Source organism: Xyrauchen texanus, chromosome 25 (genome assembly GCF_025860055.1).
Source record: "Xyrauchen texanus isolate HMW12.3.18 chromosome 25, RBS_HiC_50CHRs, whole genome shotgun sequence".
NCBI classification, from domain to species: Eukaryota; Metazoa; Chordata; class Actinopteri; order Cypriniformes; family Catostomidae; genus Xyrauchen; species Xyrauchen texanus.
Window position 1 is genome coordinate 15,001,384 of NC_068300.1, and position 25,325 is coordinate 15,026,708.

Here is a 25,325-nt window from a genome sequence, read left to right on the forward strand (position 1 = left end):
ACACAAATACACGTCTTGGTGAGGATTTAATGTAAACACAGTAATTTATGTCTAAAGTGAATTTAAACCGTGGGAAAAAAGTGTATTGTTGGACTTGAAGTGTACATGTATCTGAACTGAGCACTGTCTAGTAGACTATGTCATATAAAGGCTATTAATCAAACAACATTAACAAGGAAACGAGAAAACCTCTCACTACTTTTGACAGAATAACTTGAGTAGCTTTAAAAGTATTAATGTAATAGAATAAAATAGTGAAATGTTTAATAAAAATTGTTCGTTATTTAATAATACTGACCCCTGATGTAGAGAGTGTGTTAATTGGAATAATAAATTACCAGGAAAGTAGAGATGATAAAATCATTATTTATATATTTATAATTATGATTAGCCTTTATAAAAATAGAAAAGTATCAACATTTGTAGAGCAATACTTCAGCAGAACTTTCCACCAGTCACAAACTTCAGAAAATTGTGCATCGTGCATTAGAATGAGAACACAACTATGGTAAATGGTCTGCACTTATATAGCGCTTTTTTTAAACTTTGGGGTTACCAAAGTGCTTTACACTGTGTCCCAATCACCCATTCACACACACACTCATACACCAATGTGGCAGAGCTGCCATGTAAGGCGTTAGCCTGCCATTGGGTGCAACTTGGGTTACAGTGTCTTGCCCAAGGACACTTTGGCATGTGGAGTCGTGTGGGCCGGGAATCGAACCACCAACTCTGCAAGCTGACCTGCTCTACCTCCTGAACCACAGCCGCCCCAATCTATTACTGAGCTTAAAAAATACAAGAACTAAATCAATGTTGAACATTGTATCTCAAAAGGAGGACAATGTGGCCCCCCATGTGCTACTTAAAGAAATAATTAACACCAAAATGAAAATTCTCTTATCGTTTACTCACCCTCATGCCATCTGTCTATGACTTTCTTACAAATTAAGATTTTTAGAAGAATATTTCAGCTCTGTATATCCTTTCGATATAATGTATATGCCAATTTGTATATGCTCCAAAAAGCACATAAAAGCAGCATAAAAGTAATATATAACTCCAGTGGTTTAATCCATGACTTCAAAAATTATTTGACAGGTGTGGGTGAGAAACAGATCAATATTTAAGTCCATTTTTGCTAGAAATTCTTCTCTCTGCCCATTAAGTGGCGATATGCATGAAGATTGTGAATCACCAAAAACACATGAAGAAAGTGAATGTTAAAGAGGAGGTTGACTTAGCAGGGAGAATTAGTAAAAAAGGAATTAAATATTGATCTGTTTCTCACCACATCTGTTATATCGCTTCTGAAGAGGCACATGGATTAGACTACATTTATGCTGATTTATGTGATTTGTGGAGCTTCAATATTTTAGCACTGATTCACTTTCATTGTATGGACCAAAAGAGCTGAGATGTTCTTCTAAATATCTTAATTTGTGTTCTGCAGAAGAAAGAAAGTCATACACATCTGGGAAGGCATGAGGGTGAGTAAATGATGAGATAATTTTAATTTTTGGGTGAATTATTCCTTTTTAAGCGTGTTGTAGCCCCTGTACCAAACAACTTTTCCCATGCCTGCTCTACCTCCTCTATTGTGCAGGACATGACGTGCCAAGTGATCCTGCTTACTTAGCATTTTTTTGCATTCCTTGCATCGTTTGAACATGTTTTATGCACAACAATAATGCTCTGTTGGCATTAAGGGAAATTTAGACCCTACATGTAAACTGATTTTAATGTTTCATACATTACGATTTAAAATGGTGAACAGTGTATTGAAAATAACTTTTTCATCTTTTAATTTCTGTCATCATGTCTTTTTGGAATCAGATTCATGTAGTGATTATCACAGATAAGTGATGTATTTTAAAAGTTGGCAGTGTACAGTGTCCATTATAATGGGGCATAGGTTTTGCAACTCAGTTCTCAGTACTCACTACTCATGAGTACTTTTAAACGAAATTAAATGAGCTACTCTTTTACTCTTACTTACTAGTTTTTAGGACAGCTACTTCTACTCTACTCACACGGAATTCTTTGGGAAGTAACTTTGGGAAGTAACTATGATTGTTCTGTACTCTTTACACACCTGGGAGTCTTATATCAACAGAAACCTGCTAAAAAGATCAGCATATCTAGTCATTTTGGATGCTGGATGTGCTGATGTCATCACCAGGCTTCTTAACAAGCTTAATCAGCAAGACGTTCTTGCTCAACCAGCTTCAGCAAGAAAGACCATGTTTTCTTTTGTTTGTTTTGGTTTTTTGCTGGTAAAAGCATGGCTGTGATGCTGATCCACTAGCTAGACCAGCACCAATTCAGCACTATCCTTGCTGGACCAACTTGGAAATTCATGCTGGTCTAAGCCAGTCTTTTTAGCAGAGTTTTTAAGGGAGTGACTCAGATGGGTTATCACCAAGCCTGTTGGACACAAGAGTTTTGCTGGGAATTTGGGGGGTTGTAAGCTGTATGAGCTGTCCTCAATAGTCTGTACTCTATTCCTGATGATAACAGGCTCTCTATGAACATCAATCATTTAGCTTCATAGATTGCTCTGGCTCTTCTCATTTGAAAATAGAGAATTTGTCCCTTGTGCCTGACTCCCACAGGAATCATGGACAAAGATTGCATCCTTCCATCTCTATTTCTCTTTTTCTATCTGTCTCACTCCTTCTCCATCATAGTTACACAGTCTACACATGCATGCAGTATGAAGTTTCATGCACCTGGAGAGTGTGTGTGTGTGCATAGACTGTAAATGATTAGAAGAGGAGCAATAGGTTGAGTGTGATGAAGCTCATAAAGAGGAGAGAGTCATTTATCTCTGGTGTGTGAGAGATAGAATGTAAATAATCTCAGCCTCACACGATCGATTTATCAGACACTCGGCTCAATCTTGCAAAGCGTCCCATAAACACAGCTTCGGGGTGACCCCACATCTGTCCGACCGTCCCCACATGTACAATTTTAGTATAAACCCATAGTGTGTGAGTGTAGAAAATCCTGTCTTTCTTTTATTTAAATATATCTTTAAAAGAACCGTACCATTTAGAATTATAATATTGTGAACTGTTTTCTTATCTCCTGACTGGGTAAACGTAAAAGTGATGCTGCCACAGAAGAGTTTTTAGGGTCGGAGGCTAAATGTTATTTGTAAACATTCCACTAAATATAATTAAGTTGGAAAGATGTATTTAAAAGGAAACATTAGCTTTTTTGACACAAACATTTGAGGGTTGGATAAAACTAATAAATATAGTTGTTGGAACTATTCTACGTGACTAATGAAACATTTTATTTCCAAATTGGAAACAGGAAAAGTATAAATGACTAAGTTCAGGCATGAAATTCTTAATGGCGCAGGCTGATAGGTTCTTTAAACTTGTCGTCTGTTGGCAAATCAGCTCATTCACATGTCAAGCCAATCGGCTCACATGGCGTAAGATGACAGGTCCTTTGATGCGTAATCGGGTAGCCAATCAACATAACACTTAAATTTGCTCAGTTTGCAAGTAAGCTGGTTTCACTGCAGCACACTGCAAGAGTTTCCTCTGTAACCCTCCTCCTCCCCAGCTCCACAAATTATGGAGTTGTAAACTTTTTGGGGGAAAAAAAACATGAATTGTAAATCACACACTTATAACATTAATTTCCGTATTCATGTGACCAGTTACAAATTCTGTTTTCTGTGAAATATTGAGTTTATTTACTGTGCCATCTCCTTAGTCTGACTGAGATGATCTAGTTGGCAACTAGGCTATGAAAGTGTTTGACCCTTTCAAAAAGTTGTAGGTTTTTGTATCAACACCTGATGATTTTTTCTTTATGCATTTCATGCAACTTCATTCCAGATATTATTTTTGAGTTGTAGCTCCTAAAAGTACTTTTCTCTTAAAGTATTCATGTTGTGTCCTCCCTTAAAACGGTTGTGACAAGTTAAAACACTTATGCATTCCGACTATGGACATTGACCTTGGCAGTTAGCAGCTCCAATGCAGGGGGAGTTCCAGCACCATTCCTAGCCTCCCTTCCCAAAAACACACAAACATAAGGCTCACACATACACAAATACAACACACACACAGCTGCAAGAAATCTCGATAATATCCAACAGCCAATCCATTCCACATCAGAGTTTATCCCGGACTGCACTTCATACCCTTGTCTCCCCTCTCACTTAGGTCCACGTCCCTTGTGACACAGTCACGATGCTACAGTTAGACTCACAGACACAACTGTAGTGTCTATCTGTTGGGGATGATTGGCCTTTTTCATTATTATCTAAACAAAGAAGTCTCATCTCCACTGACCCACGAATTTGCTTGGTACATTCCAAAATCTCGTATGTGTCAGAGTCTTTAAGCAGCATTTAAAACCACACCATCAATCTGTATTAAACAGTTTGTCAGTTATAAAGTCTTTCATGAGGTGTTATGTTTTTATTAACTGACTCAACAATGTCTGACCCCAAGAGCTGCCTAACTGGATAATTTGTATTCAAGGCAGTAAATCACATTTTTGTCTTGTTTTGTTATTCTAATATATCTTTTTATTTTAATCAGGGTTGTCACTTAAAAATTTTCTTTTCTAAAGTTAAGTTCTGGCCAGAAATTGCCGTTTGTTAGATGCCACGTTGCAGAGAGTGTGCTGTTGAACACACATTTAAGATTAACTGTGTGTGCAGTTGCTGTGATCCGTCATCTTACGAGTTGGGTGACCGCCTCTCGTGTTAGTGTGTATATGTGAGTTTGTGTGTGCATGTTTGAGCTTTAAGTTGGATGCGGACATGTGAGTGTCCAGTTTCCAGTAACCTTTGACCCTACATGGCTAATTAGTGATATCCCCACTAACACCACTGAGAAAACCACATTCTGTTGCATTTGTTACTTCTCACTTTTGATTTATAAAGGCTGCTGTTCACCTGTTGTTGTCGGTCACTATTACAATGGAGGGACTGAGAGGCAAATCTGAGTAATTGCATTGAGTAATAAAAAAAGGCTTTTGCAATCAATGAATCATGTGTCATGAAGTGTCACAATTTGCATGTATTGTGTGTAGTTGTTAAAATGTGCAAAAGGTGATGCCTGCATTGACATTTATAATAATAATAATAATAATAGATACATATTATTATTAAATATTAATAGTATATGATTATTATTATTTCATTGTAGCATTTAAATGGCACCGCTACACTCATTCATATTATACATACATTCATATTATATATGAGAATGGATGCTCCAATTTTTATATGATATGTAAAATGTTTTAAATAAAATCTTTTTAACCTAATTCCTTTTATACACTGAGTACAAAATACGGGCAGTTTTGTATTAACCTGTCTGTTTATCTTTCTAAGTTTTAGTGTCAAGGAAGATGAGAAAGCTGAATCTGAGTGTGACTGCAGTCTTCAGGAACACAGAGGCTATTTTAAGGTACACTAGGACAGGACCATTAATCTTATATCCTTCTTTTATTTTCTTTTGACCAGCCCACCCACAAGAGAGGGAGGTACAGACACACTCAGAGTCAGAGAAACTGTATGGCCCTATTACCATATCTTCCTACCTTTTATATACCTGCCACTGAGCATTCATCTTTTAAAGTTTGTTCAATACTTTTGCTTAATCTACAATTAAAACAAACATTGCATCCAACTAAAATATATAAATAAAATGAATTTAATCTATCTATCTATCTATCTATCTATCTATCTATCTATCTATCTATCTATCTGTCTGTCTGTCTGTCTGTCTGTCTGTCTGTCTGTCTGTCTGTCTGTCATTTGATTTACCACCCAATCTCAGTAAAATAGCATGCCAAAGAAAGACTTTGAAACTCTGAGGCAGGGGCAAACTGGCCGTCGGGAGCACCGGCATTTTCCCAGTGGGCCACTAGGTAATTTCGGCCGACTTATTGCTGCGCAAGTACCAGCCAATCCATCCTACAGGATATAGGCCCCATTAAAGTGCGAACATTCAAAAAAACATTGTAAGTTAAAACCAATACAATGACTTTTATTTTGAATAACTAAAATTACTTTAATTTTTAAATTACTTACACATCATAGCACATTTCCTTAAGTGTGCATTAACTTTGTACCTCGTGTGGACCTCATTATTTGACATACATATCACAATAATGGTGACAACCAAAGACAACATATTAGATGAGCTCTGAATAATCACAAAATGACAAATCACTGTAAGTCACAATAAATACAATAACAGCAGGGTAAATAAAATCGGCAAACAGTAAAGCTGTGAACAGTACATTGTAATTTGCATAATTTATTTATACCGCAGGGAGCTTAAGTGCAGTTTGCTGAATAACACTCACGCCTGATAAAAACGCAGAAAATAAGTCATGAAAAATATTACTTTGTGTCTATTTGAGTCTTTGAGGCTTACTTTGTTTAAAGGATATCAGAAACAGTGCTTGACAAAGCATTGAGCTTTTCACTTTTTCTCAAGAATAATCTGGGAAGGAATTCAAACACAGCAGATATAAAGATGCAACAAGCCCAGAGTAAAAATATGAGCAATAAATCCACAAAATATCTGCAAAGTTCTACACTTTAAGAGGTATGTTTATTTTGTTTTACATATATTTTTAATAAATATTTACACATAGTTATGTGAGTAATTGATATGAAATTGTAATCATTTTCATTAGTGTCCTGCTGTGTGACACTTTCTTCATCTAACTATTGTATGACATTGTATATACATATATAATATATAATTATTATACTTATTGTTTCCACAACCTCATATTAACTAAGACAATAGTTTATTTGCACTTCTAGAAAAAAGTAGATAGGTCATTAAGCTCTTTAAAAACTTTGAAGAAATGCTGCTCTACAGTACTTATTTTTAGTGCTTTCGCTAAACAAATCCACTCATCACATTTAGTGGTTTTATAGGTTTTAAAGTTATGACCATTTTTGCACTGGCCCATTTTCATGACTAGCAGTCAATAGAAATGTCTTCTTTTTTTATATTATAATTTATATTATAATTTGAAATTAAGCAGGAAAATGAAATCAATGAGCCAGTGTGTTATGGTGTAGTGTGTTGTGGGCCGGGTTTGGTGGGCTGCTCTGGGACAGAAAGTCCAGGGCCACTTTTTGTCCCAGTCCACCCCTGCTCTGAGGTGTCAGATGGTCTCTGCAGAATCAGTATTTCCTTATAATTAGCGGTTGAGCATATCGTTGTTCTTGCAATTTTACGTGTGATTTCATGCATTTTTCTATGCATCGCCATAACTAAGGGCATCTGAGGATGATGGGCTCTAGTGATAACAAATACCCCGCGTGTGTCGTAGCAATCATCACTTGATTTAAAACTACTCTTGAGTCGCCTTCAACCTCACCACTTAGAACTCGGGCAGATCGGGATGTTTTGGCTTGAATTAGGAGGTTGTATTAGAGATCGTGTGGGGTGCCGTTAAAAAAAAGCAAAACATGGGGTTTGGGGACGCGGAGTATCCATTTCACGTGCCTCTCCGGAGGCGCCAGTGGGCCATTTGAGACGCTTCTCGTGGGATCCTATTAGAGGGCATCGGTGCTGAAAGCTGGATGGACTCTCCCAGGAACAATGCGCGAATACGTGAGCCCCATCACTGTACCATATTATGCATCCCAATGTTCCATTGTGCGCACAACTGCTATTTCCGGTCAAACAGACAGCATTAAAACACTCAGCACAACCTGTCAGCTTACAGGAATTCAAAGGACACGTGCAGGTGCCCCTTGCTGCTGTTGAACATGAAACGCGTACAGCATTTAACCTACCTTGGTCTGTAATTTAAACATATTTTTAATTGATGTTATGACCTTTAGTGAGGAGTTGGTTTAATAAAATATAGAACAACAACAATACAACAGTTTTGAAAGCATATTATAATAATAATGATCATAATAATAACAATAACAAAAGCAATAATGCTAAAAAAAAATATTACTATTATTAGGCTAATTATTATTATTATAGCCTAATAATAACGTTTTAAGAAATTTGTTTAGAAGAGGCTATAACTAAACATCTCCTATATAATAATTGCAATAGTTGTTTAACTGTGAAACATTGTAAGCATGTATATATATATATATATATATATATATATATATATATATATATATATATATATATATATATATATATATATATATATATATATATAAACATTATTTTTATACTCAGCAGTTGCTTAGTTTCTGATTATTTGATCAGCCACTCATACATCTGGAAAAATGAAAATAAGTGGGGTGGCAAGAATGTTTTACTGAAAGGATAAATGCTGAGAGCAAGACGCTCTACGTATATACTTGAGAAATGCTAATTTCATCTTAGATTAGAAATATGTACTTTTGAAATGTTTAAACCAGAAAATTCCTCTGAATGCATGGGTTATGCTTGTGTGTAGTCTTTTACCTGAAATCCAACAGGCCCTAAACCAAAAAACTATTACACATAAATTAAAGCCTATAAATTGTTGTGAAATCACAAAACATCGCTGCAAAATTGGTCTGAACAGAATTTGAACTGAACTGCAATGATTCGATCATACATAGAAGAAATGATCTTCCCACTTCTTTGCCGCGTGCGGGGGTACGCCCCTATGCGCGAGAGATAAATGGTAAGATCATTCTGCGAGTGAGTTACAAGTTAAGGTTATCCTTAGCTCGCACATGACACGTTTTTACTCCACAGACAAGTTGAGGATTCGTTTAGAGAACCACAATCATCTCTTCTCCTCAGACTCGTTTTTCCCCACACGTCCTCAGGTCCTCGCCTCCACCTTAACATGTCCACGGGTTCCATCAGCGACGTGGATGAATTTCATGAGGCTGAGCTGCTGGATGGTCTTTTGAAATTCGGTTCCGGTAACGACCCTGGGACATTAAACGAGAGCACGGAGGACAGCTCCAACTGCGAAGGAGCTTCTGTTACAGAACATACCGGAACCACGGGAAAGCGGCGTAAAACAGCTGCCATGCGAAAATCGGCACCCAACGGTGTGGCCCAAGAGGGAAAGCAGGTCCAGAGGAACGCGGCAAACGCGCGCGAGAGAGCAAGGATGCGCGTGTTGAGCAAAGCCTTCTCCCGGTTGAAGACGACGTTACCGTGGGTTCCACCGGACACCAAACTCTCCAAACTGGACACATTGCGTCTGGCCTCTAGCTACATCGCGCACCTGCGACAGATCCTTGCCAATGACAAATACGAAAATGGCTACATCCATCCTGTCAACCTGGTAAGAGACACGTTTAAAAATGTCAATATAATTTTTTAGAACACTATTTGTGTTTGTGTTTTGTATTTATAAGCGTAGGTAGGCTACTTATATATTTGGGCATATGAATAATAAATTAGCTGGCCCAAATTAATCATATAATTGTTCTGAAATTGATTAGGCCCTCTTCCCGTTAATTGACATATGGAAATGTGCATATTAATCCCCTGCTTTTTTATAAATCAGTTTATAAAACTGAAAGAAATTAGTAGCCTAAGCTCCATATAAGTTGGACACAGAGCAAAAAATAAACTACAAAATAATTTTCCGTATTATTTTATGTTTAGTACGATATTTTAATACATAGAATTGTAATAAAATCAAATGTTTTTTTTTTTTCCACAGACGTGGCCGTTTATGGTGGCGGGAAAACCGGAAAATGAACTGAAAGAAATGTTGAATTCAACACGTTTATGCGGCACTACAGCTTCCTGAAGCATCAAATGGAGCACATGGACAAAACATGGACCTATTCTAACTATTTTAATTAAAGAATAACCACGTCATCTCCTATCTAAAAACACACGAGTGGGAATAACTGGGGGAAACATCCTCACTCGCATTCCTGTAAAGAAAAAAAATGATATCTATTTAAATATTCACGCATATGTGCCTTGCTGGTTCAAGGCAATAATGTGTGCTTTTAATCAAATGTTTGTTTTATATATAGATGCTGTCATCACTTTTTTATTAAAAGAAAAACGCGAAAAATTATTTTTTAAATGTAAAATGGCTTTGGTGATGCGGAGTGAAGATCACACGCCTTTGCATTAGAATATTTGTAAATAAAAATAAAAAGTACTGATTTTATAGTTGTGATACTAGCTGCCTTTATGAACTTATTGTGTTTTCAAAAGGGACGGATAGTTGATGTTTATTCACTTTGCTTTGACCTGTATGAACCTTGCTATCGTTTTTGCCCACCTTTTTCTCTCAAGATCTTTGAGGAGAGGACATGTCACCCTGTCATCGTGCCTGCAAGAGATAACATGATTAATTCCCTTAATCGGAAGAAACGTAAACCTTCTCTTTATCTTGATATATCTGTCATCAGATAAGCAAGGCTTTACCACACTGGAATTCAGAGAGAACGCTTTTAATGATAGGAAAACTTACTTTTGGTTCTTTCAAAGTCTTCTTCAACACACTTTAATTCCCCTGACTCTGGGGTGGGGGGTACTTTTTTAAAGTATTCAGGCCAGAGAAATGTATGATGACGTGGTCGGTGTTTAAGGTCAGTTGTTTTTAGACCAGTAAATCGCGCGGCTCTTAATCTCGCGGAGGAGCCGTTGTTTAATTTCGCGCGGGGTTGTGACCGTTCTGTTTATATCGCGCGGACAGATATTTATGCGGCACTCCTCTGAGGGGCGCGAGAGTCTGAGTTACCCGGAGTTACAGATGATGGGACGCCCGATGTCACATCCACGCTGGGGCCTTAGTGCTTAGAAAAACACTGCCCCCGCGCACATAACTGTATTCCACATTAAACTAGTCATCACTGTTCTCACACAGAATTACAGAAATCCGCGCGGTGAGACAAAACGGTTTGATGGCGCAAGACAATAACAAGCCTGCCGCCATCATTCATCACGCTCTGTTATTGTAAGGAGAGGCTGAAGGGGTGATGCGCGCGAGGCTGCGCGCGCTCACACAGTTGTGCAATCTTTTGATAAGACTTAAAGGAATATTCCGGGTTTAATACAACTTAAGCTCAATCGACAGCATTTGTGGCGCCATGTTGTTTACCACAAAATGTATTTCGACACGTCCCTCGTTTTCTTAAAAATATTTACATAAATAAATAAAAAGCAAAAAGCTGGGTTACAGAGAGGCACTTACAATAGAAGTGAATGGGGCCAATCCGTAAACAATACAATAGGCCTAATCATTGTTTTAAAAGTATAGCCACAAAATGTAAACTATATGTGTTTTAACATGATTTTAGTGTGATAAAATCGCTATCTAATCTTTTTCTAAGCCATTACGATGTAAGCAACACTAAAACGACCGTAAAAATATTATTTAAACAACCTTAGGCCTACAGCTCAAATAATAGGCCTACACAAGTTTTAACCGAGCAATTAATGTGGGTGCTTTTTTTTTTTTTTTTCAATTATAAGCTTCACATTTCTGTTTTAACTCTCCAAAAATTGGCCCCATTTACCTACTCACTTTAACCTTGATTTTTGCTTTTTTTTTTTTTTTTTTGCTCTTTTTTTTAAGAAAAGGAGAAACAAGTATAAATATTTTTTTGGTGGTAATCAACATTATGCCACAAATGTTGTAGATTGAAGTGACAGATGATTTTAGGTGTAGCTACCTCAGTGCAGGGTGAAGGCCATTCAAATAAAAATAGTTTTGTTTACTTGAACTGCTACTTCCCTTTAGTTTTTTATTATATTTTATTTGTTATTTCTACCTTTTATTGAGCATCATTTAAACATAGTCCAATGCAAATGGAGAGGCAATTTAATGTAAAATGTAAACAACAATTAAACCAGTTAATTTTAAAGATGGACGTATTCAATCTTTTATCGACAATTAAGAAGGAAAAATATTTTCAGTTTTGCCTTAATTGAGATTCTTTTTATATAGGCCTGTGTTTGTATTTTCACATATTTCAGTATGTCTAAATTGGTTGAATTTCCTTTTTTCTTTTTTAGCTTTTAAAGAGTTATTTGATGCAGGGCTATTTGTCTAAATCTGCTGCAAGCAGTGACATTTACTATGAAAACTTTTAGAGGCACTGCAGAGGATATAAAACAAATAGTCTCACACTAATATGTTTTAAAGGACATCCTTTTCTCAGGGGAATCTAGAAATCTTGCCATACCTCCCTTATAAGAGCATAAGAAAGAAGAACCTTTTACTCTCTCTATTCTTTGTCTTCTTTTTCTCTCACCATCTTTAAATCAAAATAATGTTTTATTGTTATTATTTAAAGGGGTTCCCTGATTTCCTGTGTGAAGCACACGTTCATCATATATATCAGCAAGAATAAGGCAAATCGTTCCATCACAACGAGACCACCGCAGAGAACACTGAACAGTCTCCGGGTCAGCTTTGCTCTGCCCGGCAGCAGGAGGAGGAGGAGGCAGGGGAGGGTTGGTCATTAGAAAGATAAAGTGGGCCCTGGATTCCCATGCACTGCGAAAAAATGGCTAATTGTTTTGTTGGACGGCTTCCCAAACCACTTTTTTATAGTCCTAAAGTCTCTTGAGAGGGAACATTGGCATGTGGTCTAGATGCACATACTACAAAAACTGCTTCAGATAAGAGTATGTGTGTGTCTGTTAAAGTTTATGATGAGGTTTAGAAGTTGGTTTAAAACAGAGCTAATGTTAAAGTACTCGTGCCTGGATTGTATCTTGTGGTTGACACATAGCTGGTATGTCACCCTTCACTCTGAGCCCCCTCTTTCTATATAAAGTATGTTGTTTATTTCCCCAGTGGCTTAAATGTATTTATGCTTGACGTTAAACAATACCAAAACTAAATGACTAAGGCCTTTCAAAATGTATCTCAGTAAACTGAGTGATGCTGCAGAGAACTGAAGAGTGTGGGAGAAACTGCATCAATCATGACATGATAGATTTCAGCACCAAGACACTGAACAGCGAATGGGAAAGCCCCAGTATAGGTTACAACAGCAACATCAACATTGCAGCATTATGCATTTACTTGCTGCAAGCAGGCCGGGAGGGGCCAAATGCATGACAGAGTAAAGACACTCATGCTTCCAAATCCAGAGAAATTGATTTCTATGTCTAAATATGCTATAGAGTAACTTCAAATTTTAGTGACCTGTTTGTTAAGAGGGTATACAAAATTAAAATTTCTGCTAAAATACCGGTAAAAACTACAAACCTATAATATAAGTTTAATATTTTGGATTTGAGAAATTTAGATTAGGGTACAATGGGGCCCCGTAAAGAACATATGCATTTTTTTCCCTGGTTGCAGAGTGTATCAAGATTGAAAAACTATATTTTATTGAATAATGATGGAGAAACATAATTTTTGTGAATAAATAATAATGGAATGATTTTTGAATTAAAATCTTGTTTCATTGGGGTCTTTAGCCCATTCAGCAAAAGGTGGTTTTCACCCCAAAATACTATCCTTATTGTACAAAAAAAAAAAGAAGTAATAAAATAAAATAAGTATTTTTGTCTCTAAATAAATTTGATAATTTTCATTAGCTACATAAATGATTTGTGAAAAATGTTTGAACATATTACCTCCAACTTAAATAAACAAGAAAATAATCCTGCACTCTTAGCTGTTTGCAAATAGTAGCCTATAGAATTTAGTAATACAACTTTTCCGTCATTCGACCTTTGTTGACCTTCAAATAAATTACCTAAAAAAAACTTTTTGACATTGCACACAATGACCTCATTTGACAAGTCTTTTATTGAAAAATGTATCAATTAACATACATTTCTCAATTAAGCATATACTAATATTTTCAACAAAACTGATCTATAGTTCGTACAAAAGTTCTAAAGTTGCCTTCTGCTGGTTACTATTAGCCTATGTGTCAAATTCAGTCACTGTAAAACAATCACTCTATACTTAATATTATAAGTGTTTTGGGATCGCTAAATATTACTGTGTGTATTATGGTGTAGGAAATTGTTAGTTTTGCCTTAATGTGTCTAATGTAAGAACTTCAAATGTTCCTGTCTAAAGAGTGCTTAGTTGTGAGCCCAATTTGATGCAATATTTAAAGAGAAAGTACCTGTTGGAACAGACACGTCTTGCAGAGGGCGCTAAAAGACAGTATTGAACTGAGGCACCACATGAGGGCATGAATACTTGTTATGAAAATAGCCACAGGGTGGCAGTATGACTGCACGCGGGCATTTTCGATCTCTCTTCTCTCTTCTCTGCTCTTGTTTTTGAATTTTTACCCCTTAAATATGACTTTCCATAGACATGAGTGTTTATGTGCGTGTATCTGCATATCTACAAAAACCTACATTCCAGCGATAGAAACACACACACACACACACACACACACACACACACACACACACACACACACACACACACATACACACACACACACACACACACATGTTGTGTTTCCATGTTTTATGGGGACTTTCCATAGACATAATGGTTTTTATACTGTACAAACTTTATATTCTATCCCCTAAACCTAACCCTACCCCTAAACCTAACCCTCACAGAAAACTTTCTGCATTTTTACATTTTCAAAAAACATAATTTAGTATGATTTATAAGCTGTTTTCCTCATGGGGACCGACAAAATGTCCCCACAAGGTCAAACATTTTGGGTTTTACTATCCTTATGGGGACATTTGGTCCCCACAAAGTGATAAATACACGCTCACACACACACACACACACACACACACACACACACACACACACACACACACACACACACACACAAAGAGTGTCCTTCATCTTATAAGTATTTCATTAGAACCATATTTTAAATTGAAGTGAATATGCGTGAGTGTTTTGACTCATTTGGATAAGTGTGCCAGGGTGGGTCATAGCAAAGTCTTGTAAACTTTACCATGATGAAAGTGAAGAGAGTAAATTGCTCAGAGGAACACGCAAGGTAAATGTTAGAGGAACATGACCATGAGCGTGTGTATAGGGTGTGAAATGTTTGCCCAGGTGGGGGTGATTACTGATTGAGGGGTGGGCTAGGAGAGTAATTCACTGCGAATCGTGTCCTTTGAGAAAAAGCAGGTGTTTTCCTCTAATTTTAACTCCTGGATGTCTGTGTCTCTTTCTTCTCTCGTTCTCCCCAGTCTCTCTGCATAAAATAAGCAACTACATATTTAGATATATATATATATTCTTTGAATGATACAGAAAGCTATTGTGTGTGTGTCTAGCTCACACTAAACTGTCAGAACTTTTAAGGGATAGTTCAACCAAAAATACAAAAGTTCTCATCATTTACTCACCCTCACCCATCCCAGATGTGTATGAGTTTCTTTCTTCTACTGAACACAAATTACGATTTTTAAAATAATATTTCAGCTCAGTAGGTCCATACAATGCAAGTGAATGGTGCCCAAGACCTTTGAAGATCCAAAAACACATTAAGGCAGCATAAGTCTTCAGAAGCAATATGATAAGAGTAAGAGAGAAACTGATCAATATTTAAGTCCCTTTTTATTATAAATATCAACTTATATCATTTTCACTTTCTTTCACATTTTGAAAGCAAGTGTGAATGTAGATATTGATAGTAAGAAATATTGAAATATTATCTGTTTCTCACCCAAAGTGATAGGATCGCTTCAGAAGACTGATTAAACCTCTGGAGTCGTAAGGATTACTTTTATGCTGCCTTTATGTGATATTTGAAGCTTTAAAGGTCTGGTCACACATTGTGTGAAATATTCTTTAAAAATCTTTGTTTGTGTTCAGCAGAAGAAATAAAATCATACACATCTGGGATGGCATAAAAGTGAATAAATGAGAGAATTTTGATCTTTGGGTGAACTATCCCTTTAAGTGATGCTGTTTCTGCACACACTTTCTTTAACTGAAGTGATGTGTGAGGGTGTCTGAATGTGTATGTTACGGTGTGCACTCCTGATAGCTGACACACGGATCCAATTAAAGCTGGAATTCCCAAACTAAAGACTGGAATCATTCACTTCACCCACCTCTGAGATATTCCAGGGTGTCCCCAACCATGTGCGCTGTGTTTGTACGTGTGCATGGTGCATCAAGTCTACATGTGTATGAGAGTACTTGTGCATAAGCATGCAAATGTGCGTGCCTCTGTGTGTGAGGGGAATTTTGAAGATAATTGAGAGCGGGTGAGGTTCCCACTCTCCGGCAATGAAGGACTGTGTTTGGGATGTCTGATTTTAGCGTTCCTTTAAACAAAAGTGAATAGTGCTTTCATTCAAAACAGATGGTGAAGGTCAAAATGAGGAAACAGTGACAGGAGTGAGTGAGGGAGAAAGAACAACAGGCAGAGAGACAGAGAGAGAGTGTGATAGAGAAAGAGAGGGAGGGTGTGAAGGGGGACAATAGAGACAAATCGAAGACGAGGTAGAGGGGAAGTGAGGTGAGGTGCAAAGGGGAAGAGAAAGCGAGTGAGAAAATGAGAAATCCTTTCTCTCTATCCTTTCAGCTGAGCAATCAAGCAATTAAAAAAATAAACTCAGCTGGACTTACTGATCCTTTGTATGATGGGAAAGTTTTTCCACTAGACCTGGACAAGGCTGTAACCATGTCTTTGCACACTGGGGGGGACCAAACCATTTTGAGGGTGAGGGGTCATGGGTTTTGAGGTCATAAATAGAATTGTCCTCTTTGGACCTTTAATATATTAAATGCGCTGAATTCAATTTTTGAATAAAGGCTTGAAATGCGATGAAGGCCCAAAATTCTATTATTTTTTGTTTTGAAAGATGCAAGACAACACTGTGTCTGGATTGCTTTGCATGTTTCAGTCATTTTTTTTCTTTCTTTTTTTTGTGCTGCCTCAAAGAAAAGATTAATCTAATTATAATTTATTTTCATCATTAATGTATCTGTAAAATGACATGACTGTGTAAGCTGGCTAGCAAAAAGACAATACGCAAAATGATTTACCGCCCTCAAGTCGTCCCTCAAACTAAAAGCAGTGTCGTAACCACAATATACCCACACCCCACCCCCACCCCCAATTTATATCCTTGCTACTGTTCTGCTGCAGTTCATTATGCACTGCTGTCTAATTGACATTAAGTTGTAACATAATGGTATAAAAAGTTTCAATTTTACCATGCTCAGTAGTCTAACATGCTTGTCAATGTCATTTGATATACATTCACAATTATGAATGACATACAAATCACGTACTGTACATGACATTTTAAATTCAAAACGGCAAATTTTGGAGGTGAATAGTTTGCACCCTTGGAAATTAACGTCAGTCTGTACAACATTTAAATCATAAAATAGTGGGTTGCATGTTTAGTTAGATACTTACCTCTTACATGACACAAACACTCTTAACTTGAACTGCTTGCTGATGCAGAACAGCAAAGGGAATATAAGATTGTATGGGGGGAGGGGGGGTTACAATCTGATTATTGGAGGAGACTTGTCCCCCTCAAAGTATATTGCGGTTACTGCCCTGGACATGGATAAGTGTGTGTGGGTGGGTTTGGGTGGCTTACAATGACATTTTCTTAGGTTACAAGCTGGTAATTACAAGGGTATTATGCTATAAATGTGGTTTATGAGGACATTTCTAGTTTCCCCATAATTCAAATCACTTAAAAATATACAAAATTATGTTTTTTTTTTAATATATATAATAGAATATAATCTATAGTTCATACAGTATAAACATCATTATGTCTGTAGAGAGTCCTCATAAAGATAGCCGCACCAACATGTGTGTGAGAGAGCATTTTATAGTCCAAAATTACAAATTTTCTAATCAAGTTTAAAGTGAAGGAGCCACATGCTTTGGACAAGTGGCTTCACTTTTTAAACACAAAAAGAATGTGGCTCCTTCATTTTAAACTTGATTAGAAAATGTGTAACCTTTGGGTTATAAAATGCTCTCTCACACACATGTTGAAATTACACTTATCCAAGTCCAGAGCAGTAACCACAATATACTTTGATATATATATAATGCATTTCAATTTCATAACATTTAGTTAATATTGTTAAAAATTGGTTATTACTAGTTATTAGAAGTTATTACATTTAAACAGTGGCATGAATGTTGGTGGCAAATCTAAAAATAAAAAAAAATAAAAAATAAGGCTAAAATATATTTTTGAGTGAAGGCTATATATTAAGTAAGGCATATAGCCTTATTTCATAAGATGAAGTTTATAAGATGTAGTCTTTGTGTACAAACACTGCATTGTGAGAGATTGCTCGGGCATCTAAGCAGTCATTATTAGTTCGTGGAGGGAGCGCTAATGTCTTCATTATTATTATTATTATTATTATTATTATTATTATTACTCTCTCTCTCTCTCTCTCTCTCTCTCTCTCTCTCTCTCTCTCTCTCTCTCTCTCTCTCTCTCTCTCTCTCTCTGCGCCTCGGTTTGTTCACCCTTGAGGGCACAATGTCCTTCCGGAGCGGCCAAGGATCAGTTTTCACGCGACACCGGATAACAGTCTCCCTCCCGCTTTTAATATTTAATCAGGCTGCGCGCTCGTTGCGGACAAATGATTTTTTATTTTCTGACGGACGGCCACGGGCTCGAGTTACACGCGTCGAGCAGCCGGTCGTCGCAGCCAATGGTTGGACGAAATGTGGGGCACTTTCTGAAGCGTGTGACCTGGCACGGCGCACTTAATCCACGCCAGTGAGTGCACGCGCTTGCCGCCAAAACCCATCAAGCGCTGTGCTGCAAGGACGAGGACACGACGGTTTCATCAATTCGGGATTATGGAGACTTTGCAACTCATGTATTCTGTATCGTATTAGAGCAGGTCCAATTAAAGGCATTTGCCAGTTCATTGACATTGGAGATATGTAGTGAAATCTGTGAAAGGTAAATTGACTGTTAAAAGTTGGCACACCAGTTGTCAGACACTACACACACATTCACTACACACACACACACTCACTGAGCTCTTTATTGGGAACACCTGGACACCTATTATTTAATCAGCCAATTGTGTTGCAGCAATGCATAAAACCATGCAGATAAGGGTCAGGAGCTTCAGTTAATGTTTGCATCAACCATAAGAATGGGGTGTTGGTGGCAGATGGGCTAGTTTGAGTTTGGGGTAGTGGTCCCCCTGGGCATATTTTAAAGCTTTTTTAATACCTTCAGTGCAGGATTCACCACTCGGTTGAGTATTTAAGAAAATAAATGTAGACATTTCCCAGTGGGGTAAATTATAAGTATTTATACAGTTACATATAAATATAATTAAGTTATATAGGTCACATTTCAGCACTTCACATTGGACAGCAGATAGCCACAGTCTACACAGGCTACATTTTGTTAAGTATGAGAGATTAAGATATTTTAATGCCCATTGCAATAAATATACAACCTATGGGGAGACTAGCTCTTCTAATTAGTCTAACTCCCGAAAACATTTAATGTTACTTGAATTGGTGCTATTTTTGTTAATTTCTATCTTAATACTGTGGAAGGCTTTGTTTGGAAAATGATAATAATGTATTATATTGTTACATATTAGTTTGTTTCCTTTCCTAAGAAGGAAATAAATGTATTTTGACAGGAAAATAAGTATATTTAGAGTCAAGGCGATTAAGTACGAATAATTATGCAATTAAACGACTTACAGCACTAGTTTGATTGTATTATTGTGTGAGAACTGATCAAAATCCTATTTTCTATCCAACAGTGAAAATTTATGAATATCTTACCACAATACTAAAATGTAATATCTTGCATAAAATGAAGTGAAGTAATCCACACATTTGCCTTCCCATCAATTAAACTCCATTTCCCATGATGCCTCAGGGACACTAAAGGTCAACTCAGGCAAGTGTCCTGTTACAAATCAATACTGTGAGGTATTGGCCAGGAATAGTAATTAATTATGTGCCATTTCAGATGAACCAGGGTTTGGCACACAACTACATTATATGATCACCAAATATGTTTATGTTTAACATTTAAAAAATATCTCTTAACAATGACATTTTTGGTGCATAAGATAACTATATCTCTAAAGAATAGAAATGTGTACTGTTTGTTCTTTGATGTTTAGGTCTGTGTGCTGGTATAATGGAAAAGTGATTACAGAATAATGACTGTGATACAGAATTTGAGTATACTATATAAATCAGTATAATATAACTCTAGATGTTTTTAAATGGCTTATTAGACATCTTTAACTTGCCTCAAGCACTACCTGTTTACTTTCAGAGTAAAAAGTAGTGTCTGTGTGTGTATGTTATTAGCAGCCATGTTTCCCATTGTCTGGTGGTTTCTAGCTTCAGGCGTTGGCATAGCTTGTTTTGTCCTGTTTCCAAGTCTTTATTTCACTCACTCACTCTTTCTCATTGTTTTTGTTCTTTTATTTTTTCTGAAGCTGACTGTTTTTGGGAAGGGCCATGCTGAAATGAGATTTTTTTTAATCAGATCATTTACTAAGAGAAACTAGAGATGTTCAGGTACCTACGTTCAGCAGGGACACGCTGGAGGATTATGGTATGACCCCCTAGACACACACACACACAAATACACACACACACATACACACACACGCATTGGTGCGGCTATCCTTATGAGAACTTTACATAGACATAATGATTTTTATACTGTAACTATAGATTCTCTCCCCTAAAGCTACTCTTAAACATAACCCTCGCATAAAAACTTACTGCATTTTTACATTTTCAAAAAAACATGTATGTATGTTTTTAGTGATTTGAATTATGGGGACACTAGAAATGTCCTCATAAACCACATTTATAGCATAATACCCTTGTAATTACCAGTTTGTAACATAAAAAGAAAATCCTCGTAAACCACCCAAACCTGCCCACACACACACACACACACACACACATACACACAGCCATGACTTACATTCTTTAACAGACACAAACACAAATGTACACCATCAGAAATAAATATATTGAAAAACTAATTTTATTATATGCAATTTGCTATTCTTAATGTTTCACACACACCTTACACACCTGGTGTCCTTGTTCCTACCTGTGAGTGTGCTTAGCAGCTGTTGAGGTTGTCAGGTCTGGGATGGCCTGAATCACAGATGGTGCAATTGTGTTCGTATGTGAGTAATGATTTATTACATAGAAATGTATGAATTTATAGTCAGAAGTCTGAAGTACTGAGAAGTATTTGTGAGTGAGAGGTTATCATTCTCTCTCTCTATTCTTTTATAAATCCTGAGTTTTGAAATGATGCCAAATTTGTACAAATACTCAGACTGTGTATGTGTGTGGGTGAAGGGGATGGGATCATTTTACCCCAAAAATGTGGCAGCTACACAAAAGCATCCCATCAGGCAGGACCTGAGGGACCAGAGGAGGGAGGGGTTACCACAGTGATGGCAGAATCCAGGAAACTCGAGATGACATAAAAGAATGCATTAACAGAGACAGAGAGAGGTAATTCCAAGAGGGCAAAAAGAGGTAAAGTAAGTTAATAATTTTCAACTACTGTATGAATGAGTGCATGAAGTTTGATGAGTGTGTGTGTGTGTGTGTGAGTGAGTGCGACTGGGTGTGTATATCTCTTCATTGTCTGTGACTGGGATCCCTTGTTTTTTTGGGTGTGTATGGGGACACAGTGCATCAGGTGTAACATTACTAAGGGCAGATTCTGAGAAGATCTCAGCACACTTCCCATATGATTCATAGCAACAGATTTATAGACTGTTTGTGTGTGCGAAAGATAGTATATGAATGGGACTTCTATTAAAAATCAGTTATGATTAATTCGAAAGTTAGGGAATGCCAGTAAAGTAAAATACATCTGGATTTTCACTACCTTTAAGACTATTTTAGAGTCAATTACAGCATATATAGTGATATAGAATCTTTACGTTATAAATTAATGTAATATGGGAACTAAGGACTTAATATACAATGTCTTATTCATACCATTTTCCTCACTGAAATTAAATGATAAACTTTGCGCTAATAAAATGTAATTTACTCTCCCTCTCTCAGAGTCCCACATACACAAATACGCAAGCTTAAAGTAATCTTGAGCTTCTTTTAGTGAATGAAAAAATAATTAGCACTCCCTTGATAGCATTAGCTATGACCCCCTGAATCAAGGATATGGATTGACCCTTGTCAGCTAGGTTCAGGTCAAGCTCACACACTTGTTCAGTCGCAGGCTAGTTAAAGAAGTGAGGGCATTACCTGAAATATTACTCCATGTATCGACTGCTTCACTGGGGTTAAAGCGGCCAACTCTGTCATTATTAGCCCACTTGACCACTGGAGTGTCCTTTGAACTCACAATTGGATTTTCTCCAAATGTTAAGTTACTGTATTTTTCTGCCTTGGAGCTAAAATGACTTGAATAGTTCTCAAGCTATGTCATTTTTAAGGCTGTTTAATAAAAAATAAATAAAAAATGTAATAGAAGCTGTGAACTTCACAGCAATTCAGCAGTTAACAATGAGCTGATAAGGTTGGAATTTTATATTTCAGAGAAAGAAAATATTCAAAGTAATTCATCTGAATATTAGAATATTTCATAGTAATAATATGAATACTAGACTACATTGTGATTTTGAAAATGTTGTCCTTTGTAATAGTAATGCACTGTGTATTGGATAAGTGTTGATATGATTTTATTACTATGTCCAATTTATGTTTGCAAATCTGTTTATTCAGACGGTTAGTTAAATTAATTGGTTAAAAAAATATTCACTGATTTGTTTGTTATCACTCAAGTGAAGTCCCCAACTAAAAATAAAATTAACATGACAAACATAATTTACAGAATAATGTCGTATAGCTACTACAGTTAATGCAACTACAGTGGCAAGAAAAAGTATGTGAATCCTTTGGAATTTTCTGGTTTTCTGCATTAATTGGTCATAAAATGTGATCTGATCTTCATCAGTGTCACAAGAATAGACAAACACAATATGCTTAAGGTAACAACACACAAACAATTAGAATCTTTCATGTCTTTATTAAACACATCCCATTAAACACAGTGCTGTGGAAAAAAGTAAGTGAACCCTTTGATTTAATAATTGGTTGATCCTTCTTTGGCACCTATAACTTCAACCAAGTGTTTCCGGTAGTTGCGTATTAGACCTGCACAATGTTCAGAAGGAAATTTGGACTATTCTTCCATACAGAATTGCTTCAGCTCAGCCATATTCCTAGGATGTCTGGTGTGAACGGCTCTCTTGAGGTCATTCACAGCATCTCAATTGGGTTAAGGTCTGGGCTCTGGGCTCTGACTGGGCCACTCCAAAAGGTGGATTTTCTTTTTTTTGAAGCCATTTAGTAGTGGATTTATTTCAATGTTTAGGGTCATTGTCCTGGTGCATCACCAACTTCTACAAAACTTCAGCTGACGCACAGCCACCCTGAAATTACCCTGTAGGATATCTCGATAAACGTAGTAATTCTCTTTTCCCTCAAAGATGGCATGCACTCCAGGCCCCAAAGCAGCAAACTAACCCCAAATCATTTTTTGCAAGGCATGGTCCACGTCAGCAGATGCTTCATGTGAATTGCAAACTTAAAATGTTTGATTGCTTTTTATAAGTCAATTTATCTTTAACCCACACATCAGATCTTGTTTCATAAATTGCATTCCAGGTTTGCCAACTCCTGACTCTAATTAGCTGTTGTTGACATCATTAGCATAGGGGGTCACATCTTTTTTTCCATAATGTATTCAGTACGTATAAGAACAATACAATAATTTGTGTGTTATTAGTTTACAGATTGTGTTTGTTCATTATTAACTTAAGTAACTAGATGGCGACCAATCCAGATTTTAAGACAAATTTACAGTAGACATGTATGCAGGTTATTCCAAAGGGTTTTTCCACTGAACAGCAATAACTAATACTACAGAAATCCAGAGAAAATTTAAATTAGATCTCCTTTAAACAGAGTAAGAATATTTCAGAATCTATTTTCTAGTTACCAAAGTTTTATTGTTGTAACAATTGCTGTAGAAAATGTGGTATTTTTGCAGAAAATATGTTCCCTGGTAGATTTTTGTAAGGGAGGGTCATGTGGGATTTTATTGTTTTTGTTTGTTTTGTAGTACTAAACATCATGAGTGAAATACAGCTGCTTATGTCGAAATTTGTTTATTGTTCCAACATGTCACCCATCTCACAGTTTTACTCCCAAAGTTCTTTACAGTCGAGTGACTAACCTACGCTTTGTGAGTCAGTTCGACGAAATCATTTGAAAGAATCAGTTTAAAAAAATGTGTTATTCCTCAATCAGTTTGTAGATAAGTAATAATATTTAAGAACAAATCATGACTTGTCACATGAGTTGGACATTACCATTTTGTAGTATACATAAAATAATAATACTTAACTACAAATCATGAGGTGTCACAGTTTTCTACCAAAGTTCTTACTTGGGTGACTTACAAATGCTTTCTGAATCAATTCAACCGAATCATTCAAAAGAAGCAGTTCAGAAGAATTATTCATTTGTGAATCAGACATCACTAGCTTGTAGTTAAGTTAATTTATCGAATCAGTGATGAATGTAAAACAATATACAACAGTAGGAAATGTACAACATTGTTTGTCCAGTGGTCTGCTTCTCTGCATCCTCTGATGACAGAGTAATTCCCTCTTTGTTTGTGTGTCAATGCTGGCGCCAATGTGGGGGGGTGGGGGGGTGTATGCATGCATGTTTAGATATATGTGTGCAAGTTAAGGAGAGGGCAGTATAGTTTTTACATTTTAAATTGTAAATTAGCAGGTTCCAACCCTCCCAGAAAAACCTTCCCTTTGTTTAAATATTAGTGTCATCATAAATTAAAGGGTTGATGTCCTCTCTTTCACAGTCTCTCTTTAGTTTTTTCCCCCTCTTCATCTTTGTGTTTCTCTTGTTCTTTCATACACAAACACACCCACACACATGGAAACACAGGGAATTAATTCAGGTGTCAGAGTCCAGCAGGGTTGGTTGCTAGACGGTGACTAGTTAAACACTGGGTCAGTCAAAGAGAATTACAGATCTCTGTGTAATAAAGAGTATATAACAGAACCATCAAAGACATATTGCATACCCAGTGATCCAAATTGCTATGTCAAACAACATTGTTGTCTGTTCTGTTCATCAGAAAATGCAGCAGTTCCTCACAGTTCAGCACTAAAATGAATTGTGTGCCGTTTACAAGACTATTGTACATCAGTAGCAAATTGATTTATTTATCACTTTCTTATTTTAAGAAAATAAAGGTTAAAGATAGGTTAAAGATAAATTGACTTATAAAAAGCAATCAAACATTTTAAGTTTGCAATTCACATGAAGCATCTGCTGACGTGGATCATGCCTTGCAAAAAAAAGAGATCTCAAAAGACCT

General features: G+C 36.6%; 1 protein-coding gene across 1 annotated transcript; it reads left to right on the forward strand.

The window, feature by feature from the left end:
* Positions 1-8,351: 8,351 nt before the first annotated feature.
* On the forward strand, positions 8,352-11,479 carry LOC127618449 (transcription factor 21). Its single transcript, XM_052090896.1, has 2 exons — positions 8,352-9,267; positions 9,652-11,479. The coding sequence occupies exons 1-2, from the start codon at positions 8,818-8,820 to the stop codon at positions 9,739-9,741; spliced, it is 540 nt and encodes a 179-aa protein (XP_051946856.1). The 5' UTR covers positions 8,352-8,817; the 3' UTR covers positions 9,742-11,479.
* The last annotated feature ends 13,846 nt before the right edge of the window (positions 11,480-25,325 follow it).

Bases quoted from the DNA above. Each gene is read 5' to 3' on its own strand.
- LOC127618449 (XM_052090896.1), top strand. From the start codon at position 8,818: ATGTCCACGGGTTCCATCAGCGACGTGGATGAATTTCATGAGGCTGAG. The intron at 9,268-9,651 runs GTAAGAGACACG...TTTTTTCCACAG, and splicing joins ACATCCATCCTGTCAACCTG to ACGTGGCCGTTTATGGTGGC.